Here is a 15,064-nt window from a genome sequence, read left to right as displayed (position 1 = left end):
TGCTGGCGTGTTTAGGCCTTAAGGTGGATAATATTTTAATTATTTATTTTCCTGCTTCGAAAATTTATTACTATAAATTAATGATTGGGGGTTCTGAAATTAAGCATAATTACAAATTGTTATATGTCTTAATTAGCAACGACTAGTGTTGTGACAGCTGGAGCCCTGACTTTTAATTCTTATATTTATTTTCATGAGCTGTTTGTAGGGACATTTTTACTCATTTATAACATTTTCTGGATATTTTGCCAATATTCATAAGTTGAAAACAGTCACGAAATTTGAGACCTAAAGAATATCTGTTTGTTTGTTTGTTTGATATATTTTATATTTTATATTTTATTATCACCCAAAACGTCGTTGTTTGATGTTGTGATTTAGTAGACAAAATTCATTTTGAAACAATTTGTTGGCTAAAATGATTTATTCTAAATGCAATTTTTTTTTTTTTTTTGTAATTGCAATATGTTCACTTTTGATTGGATGTTTAAATAGTTACACTTTTGATAACTCAATTTTCAGCAAGTATTTTTACATCCCACAAGTTGAATTATCAAAATAGAACCCTAATTAGATAACCTATTGGAGTTAAAAAATTCTATTTTTTGTGTATAAATAGTAGTTAATGGTTTGAATACCATGTTTGATAAACCCATTCGAGTTGCTTTAATTAATAATATAAATAATTAATAATAAGGCCCATAAGAGAAGAGAGAAAAAAAGTTTAAAATAATAAGGCCCAGTAGAGGAACAAAACTTTAATTAGTGATAAGGCCCAGTCAAAACAAGAAATAATAGTTGAATAAAATGAAAGAAAAGGTAGTCCCGGCGGGGCTCGAACCCGCGACCTTCGGCTCATAAGACCAACGCTCTAACCAACTGAGCTACGGGACTGTGTTTGGTTAAGTAACTCTAGTGTAAATATTTGTATTAAGCAAGTAAAATTCATTTCAAATCTTTGTTGAACCACTATATTTACTTTTCAATATTCATAGAAAATTACACATAATTACAGTTCACTTCTACGGCTCAAGGTAGAACACATACAATTTAAATATGGTGCATTTAGATAGACATATGATCTGTACATGATCATCAAAAGTTCTTTAATTTGTTCAAGAGCAGCATTTTTTGATATTTTCTCAATCTTAATATACACTTAAATAAATATCACACTTCATATTAGTTACAGTATAAGAACTTAAAATTTCAACATAAATATAGAAAAAAATCAATACCAAAAAGTTCAATATCATCATCCTTTATTATTACATCTGCAACATAAAATGAGGGGGAAAAAGTACTTGTAAGAAAAAAAAAATACCTCCCTCAGGCAAAAACCTCGTAAAACTTCTCAATCACAAGCAAACCCGAGTCAATCGACTCCAACGGATCCTTCCTCAACCTATGTCTCAAGCAATTAGGAATCACGGTAGCAATATCCTCCACCGTCACTTTATCCCTTCCTCTAAGCGCAGCCAAAGCTTTCGCCGCCCTATTCGAAACAATATCACCTCTCAATCCATCAACATTCAGCTCCGAACAAACCCTCGATATCTTAACCCGAAGTTCATGATCAATCGTAACCTTCGACAAACACTTCCTAGCAGCAGTAATCTGTTCTTGAAGCTTATCTTGCTCCGCCTCGTAAGAAACCCTAAACTCCTTTGGATTTCTATCGAACCTAGCCCTCTCCTCAACAATCTTAACCCTCAGTTCAGCATCTCTCACTGTCCCAACTTGCGCGTGCATTCCGAATCTATCGAGAAGCTGCGGCCGAAGCTCACCTTCTTCCGGGTTACCCGACCCGATTAGTATAAAACGGGCTGGGTGAGATATCGAGATACCTTCTCTTTCAACAGTGTTCCAACCCGAAGCAGCCGAATCCAACAAAACATCAACTAAATGGTCGTCCAAGAGATTGACTTCGTCAACGTAAAGAATCCCTCGATTGGCTTTTGCTAGAAGACCGGGCTCGAATGCTTTCACTCCTTCGGTTAAGGCTTTTTCGATGTCGATTGTGCCACAAACTCTGTCTTCTGTGGCGCCTAATGGCAGATCAACCATGTTGATCTTGATTGAAACTACGGGGAGTTCTTCGCCTCTCATGATCTTGTCTCGTACTTCGGGTCCTTGCACTTCTGCATCTTCCGGATCGGAGTTGAATGCATCGCCGGAGACTACTCGGATTTCGGGGAGGAGATCGGTCAGAGATCTGACGGTGGTGGATTTTCCGGTGCCTCTGTCTCCCATTATCATTACACCGCCTATCTTGGGGTCTATCACGTTTAAGAGGAGGCACAGTTTCATCTCGTCTTGCCCTACTATGGCTGCGAACGGGTAAACGGGCCTTTGGTTCTCCTTGGAAGCCGCAAGCTTTTTGACCTGAATCGTACGCCACATAGGATTTAGGGAGAAAGATAACATAAAATTGGGGGGGGGGGGGGGGGGGGGGGGGGGGAAATAATCGCTTAAAATTGCATTTGAGGAGAATTGTGCACAAGTGGAAGAAATGTGAGTTCTAAATGCAATTGAGTATCGAAACGAGGTTAGAATTGACGAAAATTAGTACCTGTTCTTGAGTAGGACTAATGTCGGTGGCGACATTGGTAATAGAGAGGTGGAATTGAGAACGCCCTTTCTTGAGGGGAACTCCGATGCCTCCGTAGAATTTCCTCCCGGAGCTCAGCCCTGCACCACCACCAAAAAAAAAATCATCTTTAAGCACAGAAATCACATGCCCACACTTGCAATTCTCAATAATTCAATCCAAAATTCATGAAATTAGAAGATTATAACTCAATTAGACGACTATGGAGGAGAAATCAACTAACAAATTAACAGTAAAGTTGCAACATTGTAAACTTAGGGTTTTCTCAACAAGCAAAATAAAATAAAACAGGGGGGGTGTGAATTGTGCATGTAATCGCATACCGGGAGCGGAGTGAAGATAGAGAGAGGAAGTCGTCTTTGAAGAGAGAGAAGAGAAGCGTGTTGTAGATGCCGATATTGCTAGAGTAGAAGAAGCTCCCACAATCCCCGCCATGTTTAGCAGATTGCGCGTTGGGTGGGTTTTGCTTCTGAGTTTTTCAACAGTTGTGTGTGTGTGTGTGTTTTAGTTGCTGCTTTGTTTCCCTGTATTGTGGTCTGGATAAGAAGATCAGATTTTCATGGCCCATCACACAGCCCTTTTACCAAACATTTTTTTTTTTTGAGAAAATTCAAGTCAATTACAAGGGAAAGTAGGGGAGGGGGGACTCGAACCCTAGACCGTTACCCTATTGGTAAAGGCTAGGTACCAACTCTCCTAATGAGGGTTGGTACCAAACATTTAAACTCATTAAAAAATATAAAAATATAAATAAATAAAACCCGGAAATTGTATTTATAAAATCAATTTATTATATATGTTTTTATTAAATTTTCAATTTCGTCGGATCCAACCCGAAAAATTCAGGTTCTGTAACAAGTTTCATGATTCCAAAATCCGAAATTTTGATTTCCGGTTTTTTCATTGGGTATGAATTGGAATTAATATTCACTTTTAAAAACTACAATGTTCCGATTTGATACATCCGATTTCTAAAGAACTATTGTATAAGTCCTCATTTGGTTACCGCTATTCAATCTTATTAACTAAAGAGTATAACGTATTCGATTAACAATATTATATAAACTCGCTTAAAAAAAATGAAGTTTCAATTAAATGCTTCTATTTTATTAAATTAGTAGCATCTATTCCACTGTGGTTATTATTGTATGTCCGACTAGAAAACTGAAGAAGAAAAAAAAAAATTGTTTCGTCTTTTAATTCATATTTAACTTTGATTTTATAAATAAATCCCATACAATGCGAATTTAAAAAAAAAAAAATATAATCAAAATTCCTTCTGTGCATAAGAGAATTGAACCAGGCCTAAATCTGTAACAAGTAACTGATAATCACGCGCCAGCCCATAAATATTTAGCCCATAAACAAGTACTTACAAATTATTTTAGGCTTTCGAGGGTTTTTAAGTAACTTCATTCAAGAAAAAGGCAAAAAATTGAAACTACGTCGTTTCTCAAGTTTAGTGAACGAAAAATAGCGCGCGCTTTTTATATTGCAAAAAATTGCAGATTCTCCTCCCTCCCTCCCACAACCAAACAAAAATGGTTTTCATTTTCCCCAAATTCAATTAATTCCCACCCCCTCCAAAATCCAAATGCAAACAGCATTTTCACCATTTTCTGCTACATATATACTTCCATTCACTCCCCTTTTCCACCATCTCTCTCTCTCTCTCTCTCACACACATATACAATACACCACAACACACACAGATACATAAAAATGGCAGTCTTCAACAATGGCGGAAAGGAGAACAATACTCCAATTTGTTCATCGAACAAGAAGAGAAAATTAAGGATTCCGTTGGAAGATATCACCAATCTCGTGTACCCAGGGTGTGCTCCTTCTTTACAAGAAACCCCAATTTTACTCACCAGACGTTCTGTGTTCGAACCCCAATTCTTACTCGCCGGTTCGGTTTGTCAAGTGAATAAACGATTCAAAAGAGCTGAAACTTCGAATTCGACGGTGGATTCTTCAATTGCCGCTGCATCTGCGAGATTAAGGAAGCAGTTTAGATAGGTTAAACTAAAATTCCCGATTTTGGCTGCACAAAATTGGTGTTAGATTAGATTAGATGGGATACAAATATTGAGTTAACAATTCAGCATTTTTTTCTCGTTGTGAATCGTCAACTGAGATAATGCGTGTTTGGTCACGAGTCATCGACTCGCAGGAAGATAAACGAGTCTTAAGTTGGGTTCGTTCTTACCTAAAGAACTTTATACGATAATGCTAATATGAGTTAAAAGCAACCTGTTTGTTTATTTATTTTATTTGCTTTTGGTAAAAGCAGAGTCGTTATGTTGATCTCGAGACGAAATCTATTTTTGGTTTTCTGTTTCTGTTAATCAACTATAAGTGGTAATGCCGATCCAACGAGAACCCGTTTCTGCATCAGCATCTATTAAAAAATCGATGATGTCTTAATTTCTATACTAGTTAACTCACATATTAGTGAATTGCTGACATAAAGTCATTCAAGTGCATGGTGATGTTGTCCACCTCATACTCAAACGCACAACCGTGTAACGAGTATTATTTTCGTTCTTTTTTCAAACGGCAAATGACTCTGTTGAATAAAATATGGCACCACTCTTCGATAGAGAGTATATAAATAGACGATGAATTATTCGAGTTCATAATGGCTATGTTGAAGTTCATTATGTGGCTTATAATTACTTGGCTATTATTGCTTTGCTCTGCAGAAACTATGGCTCGTTCGGTCAAGTCGATAACAATCGCGAGAAGAGAATTGGAGGCTCGAATTGTAACGGTGAAGAGGAATCGGAGTCACCACGAGTGGCCTGGGAGAGTAACCCCTGGTGGACCCGATGCACATCATCATTTTAGACACTTGTAATTCTCAAAACTTTCCGAGTTTTATCGATTGAAAATAAACATTTTTTATTTGCTTCTTGTAATTGCAATGGCGAAGCAAGAATTTTGTATTCACGGGGTGGAATGCACATAAACTAAAGTACTTCTACGTAATATCGAACAAATATAAGTTCTTCGGTAGCTACTTAAAGCAGATTATTAAAAGTCGGTCAAAAAAACAACAACGTTAGCATACACGAAAAATGTATGATTTTTCAGCATCTAAGCTCGTATGAAACAATATGGCGGATTAAGGACATAAGCAGAATATTCTTCCTCTTACAACTAATTATCGAAAGACTTGAGAGGATTATCGGTATCGATCTCCGATATGAGCGGAAGATCCGCCGGTAGATTCTCCAGACTTATCCCTTCTTCCTTGAGCCGCTTAACCACTTCCTCAAACACAAACTTATTTCCGTTACAAGTCAGATGTAATCCGTCTCTGCATTTTTCATTGTCAATTATCAAGTCAAAAAAAAATGCTTATAATAAAACTATAATTTTCTCAATATTCAGATATACTAATATACGGTAGAAGCTCGACAAATTAATAACCTCAACTGAAATAATAATTTATCCCAGTCCCAACTCGGTGACAACGTGCTAAATTATTAATTCGATAATTCAAAATTCCGCTAAATTAATAGAATTTTGCTAGTCCCAGCTGTATTAATTTACCTCAAATAAGCCTTTTCCCATCCCGGAAATTGCTGCATTTTTTCCCAAAGATTTATAGATGGAAGACCGCATTCAGCTGCAGCAGCAAGGCATTGTTTGGCGTAAATACCAGCAGCCTCGTTTGTTCTCTCGGGAAGCCCCGACGGGTTGTCCACATAAGGGTGCCTGCATAATTTATTTACCGAATATTATTTTAGAATAATTATCGAATTATCAAAAAACATGATTTTGATAAATTAAATACGGGCGCGGAAAAGGGATTTACAGGAGCCTTGCAGCTTCGTCGATCGGTGGAGGTGTGATGAGGATAATGCAAGTTGACGGCCATTGCTTCTGAATTCATCAAATCATTTTTATTCAGCACGAATTTTTTTGACGTATAATTTCAAAATAATATCGGAACAACTATGATATACAATTAAGACAGATTAAACATAATTCGGGCAACAACCGAAGCTACTCTGTTTTTAGTGTCTGTGTGTGAAGGTGTAAGAACATTTGTTTGTGTGTGTGTGTGTTTTTCTTGAATACAGACAACTGCAGTAATGGAAGGGTAATGAAAATGACAGGGCACTTCATGCATTTGCAATAAGTGGGAAGCAAATGATAGCGATGCATCTGCCTTTTTTTTCTTTTTTTTTAGGTTAATTGTGTTGAGCAATTGTCTTCTTAAACAAAGTCTAATTATTACAATTAAAACTATAATATTATTACCATTAAAATATATCTAACCTTTACTTAAAAAGAACCCATTGAAAAAAAAAGGGATCTTTAAATATCTTGTGGATTGAAAAGAACACATAAACTACTGCCCTTTTCCTTGGTTTTCTAACAGTCATCAATGGCAAAGTTGTAATTTTTGGGAGAGCAGACAAAAAACAGCTGTGCATGTGAGTGAGTGTTGGCCTGGTGGTATGTGCAGGCGTGTCGATTGTGTGTGCGGCGGCGGGGGCGGTGGCCGGTGGGGTTCTTGAATTTTTTAATTTTTTTTTTAATATTTTATTTACCTTGAGAAAGGCGACGATGGAGAGAAGATTCTGTTTGTACTCATCAGGTGGCACGTGTTGAAACCCGCTGCACCTGTCCGGGAGTGAGGCGTCGTTCGCCCCGAAGAACACCGTCACCGCCACCGGAGGAGCGCCGCCGCCGCTCTGCGGCGGCGGCGGGAACACTTTCTCCTTCACCTTTAGAGCCCACCTCGTGTTGTATCCACTGTAACCCCTCAGCACCACATCCGCCTTAATTAATACACCACGATCAAACACACAAATTATATATATATATATATATATATACTTACACACAGTAAAACACACACACACACACACACACACACACACACACACACACAAACACAAATCTTACAGTGCGAGAAAAGTGATTGGCGAGAGAAGAACCCCATCCGCCGTCGCTGAAGGACTCTTCAGTGATGGAATCTCCAAATAGATAAATCTTGGGTCTCATTTCTCCGGCAACTTCTCCGACTCTGTTTTCCGGCTTTCACTCTGAACCTATATATGTATATATATATATATATATATATATATATATATATATATATATATTATTGTTACAGATTCAGCGTATTATATGACAGCTGGATTATGGTAATAATTTAACGCCACGACGAATCTGTAATTGACGACGTTAAATAATACGCGATGCAGCAGGAGAATATGAATTTACTGTGAATTCAATTTTAGGTAAATGCCAAAAATATTGAGAAAAAAAAGGCTGTATTTTGATAGAAAAGGCTGATATTTTGATTTTCATAAGAAAAGTGAATTAGTTATTGTTAAAATTGGACTGGGGAGAGAGAGAGACAATAATTTATAAATAAAACCTGCACATATAATTAATGTCATTTAATAGTTTGTCATTGATATAACTCACCCATAATTCCTATTGACTTTTCTTGACAACCTAAGTGAAGCGTCCTACTACTACTACTAACTTTACATTAAAATCAATGCATTCCAATCAAACTATCAATCAATTTGGGCTGCTGCATCTGACACTGATTGCAGATCTAAGAATTGGTAATATTTATTATGCAGATACTGAGCAGAATTTTAATAATAAATCGGACCGATTGGATCGGAATTAGTCATTTCGAAAAGAAAAAAAATTCGGAAGTGAAAAACTAAATCGGAATCGGAATTTCAAAAATTGGAATGAAAGAGTCTGTCCAAAACAATAAAATTTCGGATCGGAGAAATTTCTAATTTTTTGTCACCTAAAATATAAAATACACAATAATATTGGTATTTTTAAGTGTAATATTCAGGATAAAATTGACATTTTTGGATTATTTTCGGAACTGAAAATCGGGTCGGAAATCGGAATCTCATATGTATTTCAATTTCGATCCAAATAATTTCAGAAAAGTCAGGATTTCAGAATTTGAATTGAAAAATATAATTCCAAAATCGAAAAATGTCGGATCGAAATCGACGGAAATAAAAAATTTCGTACCAATTTCCGCCCCCAAAAGAGTATATATATTTTTTTCATTTCACGAAAAATAATTGCAAGTTGTAAAAAAAAGGCTAATTTCGATTTGATCGTTAACCTGGAGTGTGGAGCAATATGCATATCTTTAATTTTATTTATGGGGCCCAATGTTCTTTGCTATTGGGTTCATTGCAGCCCATGATAAGCCCTTTCTCCCATTAATGTGCGAGAGGCCAGAAGAAGGAAGAAAAAAAAAAGAAAAAAAAAATCATTCAGTCGTTGAGTTCTTGAAATTACAGTTGAAACGATGATTCTTTGATACCAAATGGGAAGAAGACGATGAGACATGGAATATTAAGCAAAATCAGAGTTCTAGACCAACCCAATACGAATTTTCGGCTTACAGAGGTTAGCTTTGTAACTGAGTTTTCTGTGGCATCAGCTCTACAGAATTACATAAACTCAGATCATCCCTCACACGGCCGAAAGATCCATCCCCTCATACTCAAAGCTGGTATCAAACCCAATGTCAATATCTCCATCAAACTCCTCATCATGTACGTCAAGTCCTCCTGTTTGTCAGACGCGCGCCAGGTGTTCGATGAATTGCCTCGCCGAACTTTATCGGCCTACAATTACATGATATCGGGCTATATAAAGCACGGGTTTGTCGAGAAATCTTTTGATTTGGTTCGAGAACTGTGCCTCTCGAATGAAAAGCCCGACGGATACACATTTTCGATGATTTTGAAGGGTTCAACTAGCGGTAATGCAGGGTCACGTTTACGTTGTACAGGGCGTGAGGTTCATGCCCATATATTGAAATCCAACGTTGAAGGTGATGACGTGCTTTACACCGCGTTAGTTGACTCGTATGTGAAGAGTGGGAGGGTTGAGTATGCAAGAAGAGTGTTCGATTTAATGTTGGACCAGAACGTGATTTGTTCCACATCGATGATCACAGGGTACATGAACCAAGGCCGTTTGGAAGATGCCGAAGATGTATTTCACAAGACTGTGGAGAAAGATGTGGTGGTTTACAATGCCATGATCGAAGGATACAGTAAATCAGTGGAGACGGCTAAGAAGGCGATACATATATTCATCGATATGCAGAGCCTAGATTTCAGGCCTACTATATCAACTTTTGCAAGTATTATCGGTGCTTGTTCTCTTTTGTCAGCGTTCAAAATTGGCCAGCAGATTCAAGGGCAGTTAATGAAAACCGAGCTTTTCACAGACATAAAGATTGGCAGTGCTCTGATAGACATGTACTCCAAATGTGGGAGAACCGATGATGCAAGATCCATATTTGATTCCATGCCGAGAAAGAACGTCTATTCGTGGACTTCAATGATTGATGGATACGGGAAAAACGGGTGTCCAAACGAATCGATCGAACTCTTCGATAGAATGATAAGCGAACGTCACACTAAACCAAATTACGTTACTTTTCTCGGTGCACTCTCTGCATGTGCCCATGCAGGATTAGTTGCCAAAGGAAGGGAGATATTTGAGTGCATGGATAGGGTTTACTCGATGAAGCCAAGAATGGAGCACTACGCATGCATGGTAGATCTATTAGGGCGTGCGGGGAGCTTGAACCAGGCGCTTCAATTCGTGATGCAAATGTACGAAAGGCCTAATTCCGACGTTTGGGCGGCTTTGCCGAGTTCTTGCAGACTCCATGGCGATGTGGAGCTCGCGAAAATAGCTGCGAACGAGCTTTTCAAAGTGAGCGGAGAGAGTAGGCCTGGTGCGTATGTTGCTTTGTCGAACGCGTTAGCTGATGCTGGGAAATGGGATAGTGTGAGCCAATTGAGGGAGTTGATGAAAGCGAGAGGAATATCGAAAGGAACGGGGTTCACTTGGATTGGAACCGATTCTGGTTTAGAAGCTTTTCATGCTGGGCAGTCACTGTGATTTATCATGGCAATATTATTTGTCAGTAAAAGATTTTGTTATATTCTCTCTGGCAAGAACTCTCCTGTATTTATAACTTAAGATCTGCTGAATTTTTTATATATATTTTTTAATTGTTCTATAAAACAAAAAATGGCTATTATAATTTCTACGGGTGTGAGGGTTTTTTAAAATAAACCGCCTCTGGTGCAAAAAACCATCATCGACGAAGTATAAGTTAATCAGCTTGAAAAAAAAATTTCAGTGCAAAACTCACGACCAATGAAGAATTAGTTTCTTGCTCGTAAAAATCTTGGGAGGATCAAGCCCCAATATTTTTGGTTCAACAAAATCCATCATCTTCGTGGAGTAACGAGCAAAATCTTGATCAAAACCAAGGGGCGGCGGCAGATCATCAAGCCCCAATCGTCTTGGTGCAACAAAATCCATCATCTTCGTGGAGTAATGAACAAAATCTTGATCAAAACCAAGGGGCGGCGGTGGATCATCAAGCCCAAATCGTCTTGGTGCTACAAAATCCATCGAAAATTCTTGTTTAATCGTCGAAAAACCGATTCTTGATTTCAAGATCTGAACCTTATTTTCCAATAAAACCCTAAATTTCCTCAACTGGTCTTCTGTCAAATTAATCAATAACTCATGGTGAATAGGAAACTTGACCCATCTCCGCAGTTTCTTGAGTTTTTCTTCCATTTTCTTCTCCGTGTCATGGAAGAAATTTGGCAGACCGAAGCCCCATATTTTTTTGCACGAAGATTGGCTCTTTTTGGCCTTGTAAGATTCGATGATTCGTCGAACTTCTACTAGATTTTGAGGCCAATATCAGGTTCTTGATTGGTGGTTTGCTTCAGAGATGACCACACATGCGCTAACGTCACAGAGGGTGGTCAATTCATGTAATTTCTTGATTAAACCCTCTTTTTTTATTCTTGAACGTCAACTTCCTTGATTTCTCATTACTGGTGAGTTTCACTTTGAGTTTCCCCCGACTCACCATTATTGAACTGATAACTCAAAAAAATTATTTCAAAACACAGTAAAAACCAAGGAAGAAGAGATCAGGACAGCAAAATTATGAAGAAAATTGTTTGTGGCGAACGAATGTATTTATAGATGTGAGCAAAAACATGGTCGAGAGAGAGAGAAAATACCTCGGGAGAATGACGGCGGTGGGAGATGAACAAAAGCAAGAGGGTTTTAGAGATTGGGGGAGCCTGCAGTTGCGTTAATAAGGTGGAGAGCTCACCGCGGTGGTTTCATTAATCGCCGTATCGATCGATCGCGGAGTTGCGAAGGAATATGATATTCGTTTCGATGTAAAATTTATGGTTGGTTTTTCTTCTCTTTCGGCTGATTACTGATTACAATAAAATGTTTTATTTTGAGTGGAGTTTCTCCTTATACTTAATTGTTTTATTAAAATAAAATTGAAAACAAAAAAGGAAGATAAATGAGAAATGGTCGTGGGCAGGCCCGGCCCAAGCCCAAGGTGGGTAAGACCACCGCCTTGGGCCTCCCACAAAATCAATAATTTTGGGCCCTCTGATTTCTGTAAGAACGCCGACGAATCATCAAGCCCGAATCGTGGTGGTGCTACAAAATCCATTGAAAATTCTTGTTTATTCGTCAAAAAATCGATTCTTGATTTCAAGATCTGAACCTTATTTTCCAATAAAACCCTAAATTCTCTCAACCGGGCTTCTGTCAAATTAATCAAGAACTCATGGTGAATAGGAAACTTGGCCCTTCTCCGCAATTTCTTGAGTTCTTCTTCCATTTTCTTCTCCGTGTCATGGAAGAAATTTGGCAGACCGAAGCCCCTCGTTTTTTTGCAGGAAGAATGACTCTTTTTGGCCTTGTAAGATTCGATGATTTGTTGAACTTCTTCTGGATTTTGAGATCAAATATCATGTTCTTGATTGGTGGTTGCTTAAGAGATGACTATACATATGCTAACGTCACGAAGGGTGGTCTATTCATGTAATTTCTTGATTAAACACTCATTTTCTATTCTTGAACGCAAACTTCCTTGATTTCTTATTATCGATGAGTTCCACTTTGAGTTTCCCCCGACCCACCATTATTGAACTGATAACTCAAAAAAATTATTTGAAAACACACAAAAAATCAAGGAATAAGAGAACATGAGAGCATAATTATGAAGAAAATTGTCTGTGGCGAACGAATGTAATTATAGATGTACGTGTGAAAAAACATGGTCGAGAGAGAGAGAAAATACCTCGGGAGAATGACGGCGGTGGGAGAGTAACGAGAGCAAGAGGGTTTGAGATAGACACGGCCATAGGTCGGTTCGGGCCGGTTCACTCCGGTTCACGATTAATCTTTCCCTGAACCGGAACCTGCTCGTACTACACACAGTTCGGCGGGTTGGGTTGGCATGCAGGTTCACTCCGGTTCCTAGCCTATCCGGGTCGGTCCGAAAATTTATATATATATATCTTTAGAAATGTTTGATGGATAAATAAATTAGAAGAATTACTTTTAAATATGAAAAAGACAAAAGAAAATAAATAAAATGACTTGAACTTAGTTTTATAGGAAAAAATGGGTGTGAGGGTATTTATCGGAAAAAAATGAGGGGGGGGGGGGGGGTGGGAAATTCGAAAATGAGCAAATAACGACCGGTTCACTGGGCTGGTTCAAGTTTTTTAAGCTTTTTTTTTTTTTTTTTTCTCTCTTTAATTTCGGGTGAACCGCCGGGCCAGCTCGACGGTTCACGGTTCACCTATTTCAAGAACCGGGCCCGACCCGAAGGACATGGACCGGTTCACGGTTTCGAGACCGGTTCACCGGTTAACAAGCCGGTCCAGTTCGTCAACAGGCCGGTTCCGGCCCGAAAACCGGCCCATGGCCGTGTCTAGTTTGAGAGACTGGGGAAGCCTGCAGTTGCGTTAATAAGGTGGAGAGCTCACCGCGGTGGTTTCGTTAATTGCCGTATCGATCGATCACGGAGTTGCGAATGAATATGAAATTTATTTTCGTGTAAAATTTATGGTTGGTTTTTCTTCTCTTTCGGCTGTGATTACTGATTACAATAAAATCTTGTCTTATTTTTTCTGGAGTTTCTCCTTATACTTAATTGTTTTACTAAAATAAAATTGAAAACAAAAAATGAAGATAAATGGGAAATGGCCGTGGGCAGGCCCGGCCCAAGCCCTATTCGGGTTAGGCCACCGCCTTGGGCCTCCGACAAAATTAATAATTTTGGGCCATCTAATTTATGTAAGTATTAGTATGATGAACATAAAAGCAATAAATATCTTTAGTTCAACTGTTTTTTCCAGATTTTGAAATTGTGAAGGATCCGAGTTCGAGCTTTCATAGTTCCCATCTTTTTATTTATTTATTTTAAAAAGGCTATAGTCTTTCTTTATATATATAAACATAAGAAATTAGCAAAAGTTTACTGAAATAAATTTAATTGAACTTGATATGATAAATATACCAAGTAATTTTATAAAACAAAACATCTATATATGTTTCTCAAATGACTCTAGCCGAATTTTAAATCTAGAAAGACAACAAACAAAAACACTTGCATCAAACTGAACAAGAGTTAACTATTCCACAAATAAATAAAAAATAAAAAAAAAAAATAAAAAAAAAAATTCATATGATAAAGAAAGCAAATAATTAGAAACAACAAACGAGGCAATAATGTCATACCAATCCTTTTAGGCAAACATATCAATCCAAAATAATAGGGTGCAAAAATGTAATGAAGAAACCACAAGCATTGTTATCAAAATCGTACGATTTACGATTTGAATCGTACGATTCGATTCGATTTGAATCCTTCACGATTCAAATCGTTGAATAAATCGTAAATCTTAAAAAATCGTACGATTTGCATTCGATTTGTACGATTTACGATTCGATTTGTACGATTTTTACGATTTGGACAATTTTCAGCAAAAAAATATATTTTCAGAATAAAATTAAAAATTGTGCTAAAATATTAGATTTTAAGTACAAATAAAATAATATATGATAATTCCTCGTAATACCAACACTTTACATCTTATAATGACTATTTCTTCTTCTTTTGATATTGTTCATCTGCAATTGTATTTTTTTTAAATTAATAATATTTTTATTGTACTTTGCAACTCTAATAACATTATAAAGTAGCAGGTATATTCAAGAGAGTTTTATTCTTATTTTTTTTCAATGTTATATTTGATTTACTCGGACACACGTCAATTGCCATGCATTGACAAATACTACAAATTAAATGAAATTCTTTTGATATTAAACTTTTTGTTTTTATTGTGTTAAATTTTTGTATAGTCCATTTACTATAAAATTTTAAATATTAGCATATTAATCATATAACCTTGTAGTTTGATTGTAGATTTCTATGTAACAATATATATATATATATATATATATATATATATATATATATATATATATATATATATATATATATATATATATATATATATATATATATATACATATATATATATATATATAAATATTGTTGTTAAT

The 15,064-nt window shown here is 36.9% G+C and overlaps 2 protein-coding genes, 1 non-coding gene and 1 pseudogene across 3 annotated transcripts; 1 reads left to right on the top strand and 3 right to left on the bottom strand.

Annotated features, from left to right (window-relative positions):
• Positions 1-820: 820 nt before the first annotated feature.
• Positions 821-894, bottom strand: TRNAI-UAU (transfer RNA isoleucine (anticodon UAU)). Its single transcript has one exon. It is a non-coding gene; the product is annotated as a tRNA-Ile (tRNA).
• Positions 895-1,207: 313 nt separating this feature from the next.
• On the bottom strand, positions 1,208-3,204 carry LOC105968445 (magnesium-chelatase subunit ChlI, chloroplastic). The gene is made up of 3 exons (XM_012993079.2): positions 2,935-3,204; positions 2,573-2,691; positions 1,208-2,385 (listed from the first exon to the last, which is right to left on the bottom strand). Exons 1-3 carry the CDS (start codon positions 3,044-3,046, stop codon positions 1,330-1,332), a joined length of 1,287 nt encoding a protein of 428 aa, XP_012848533.2. The 5' UTR covers positions 3,047-3,204; the 3' UTR covers positions 1,208-1,329.
• A 2,418-nt stretch (positions 3,205-5,622) lies between these two features.
• LOC105968450 (SGNH hydrolase-type esterase superfamily protein) lies at positions 5,623-7,979 on the bottom strand. Its single transcript, XM_012993084.2, has 5 exons — positions 7,538-7,979; positions 7,180-7,410; positions 6,438-6,505; positions 6,173-6,337; positions 5,623-5,936 (listed from the first exon to the last, which is right to left on the bottom strand). The coding sequence occupies exons 1-5, from the start codon at positions 7,634-7,636 to the stop codon at positions 5,777-5,779; spliced, it is 723 nt and encodes a 240-aa protein (XP_012848538.2). The 5' UTR covers positions 7,637-7,979; the 3' UTR covers positions 5,623-5,776.
• Positions 7,980-8,810: 831 nt separating this feature from the next.
• On the top strand, positions 8,811-10,555 carry LOC105968444 (pentatricopeptide repeat-containing protein At1g28690, mitochondrial pseudogene; annotated as a pseudogene).
• Positions 10,556-15,064: the final 4,509 nt, after the last annotated feature.

This window comes from Erythranthe guttata, chromosome 13 (assembly GCF_056151865.1).
Source record: "Erythranthe guttata isolate IM_541 chromosome 13, IM_541, whole genome shotgun sequence".
NCBI lineage: Eukaryota > Viridiplantae > Streptophyta > Magnoliopsida > Lamiales > Phrymaceae > Erythranthe > Erythranthe guttata.
This window is presented reverse-complemented; position numbering and strand designations above follow the sequence as displayed.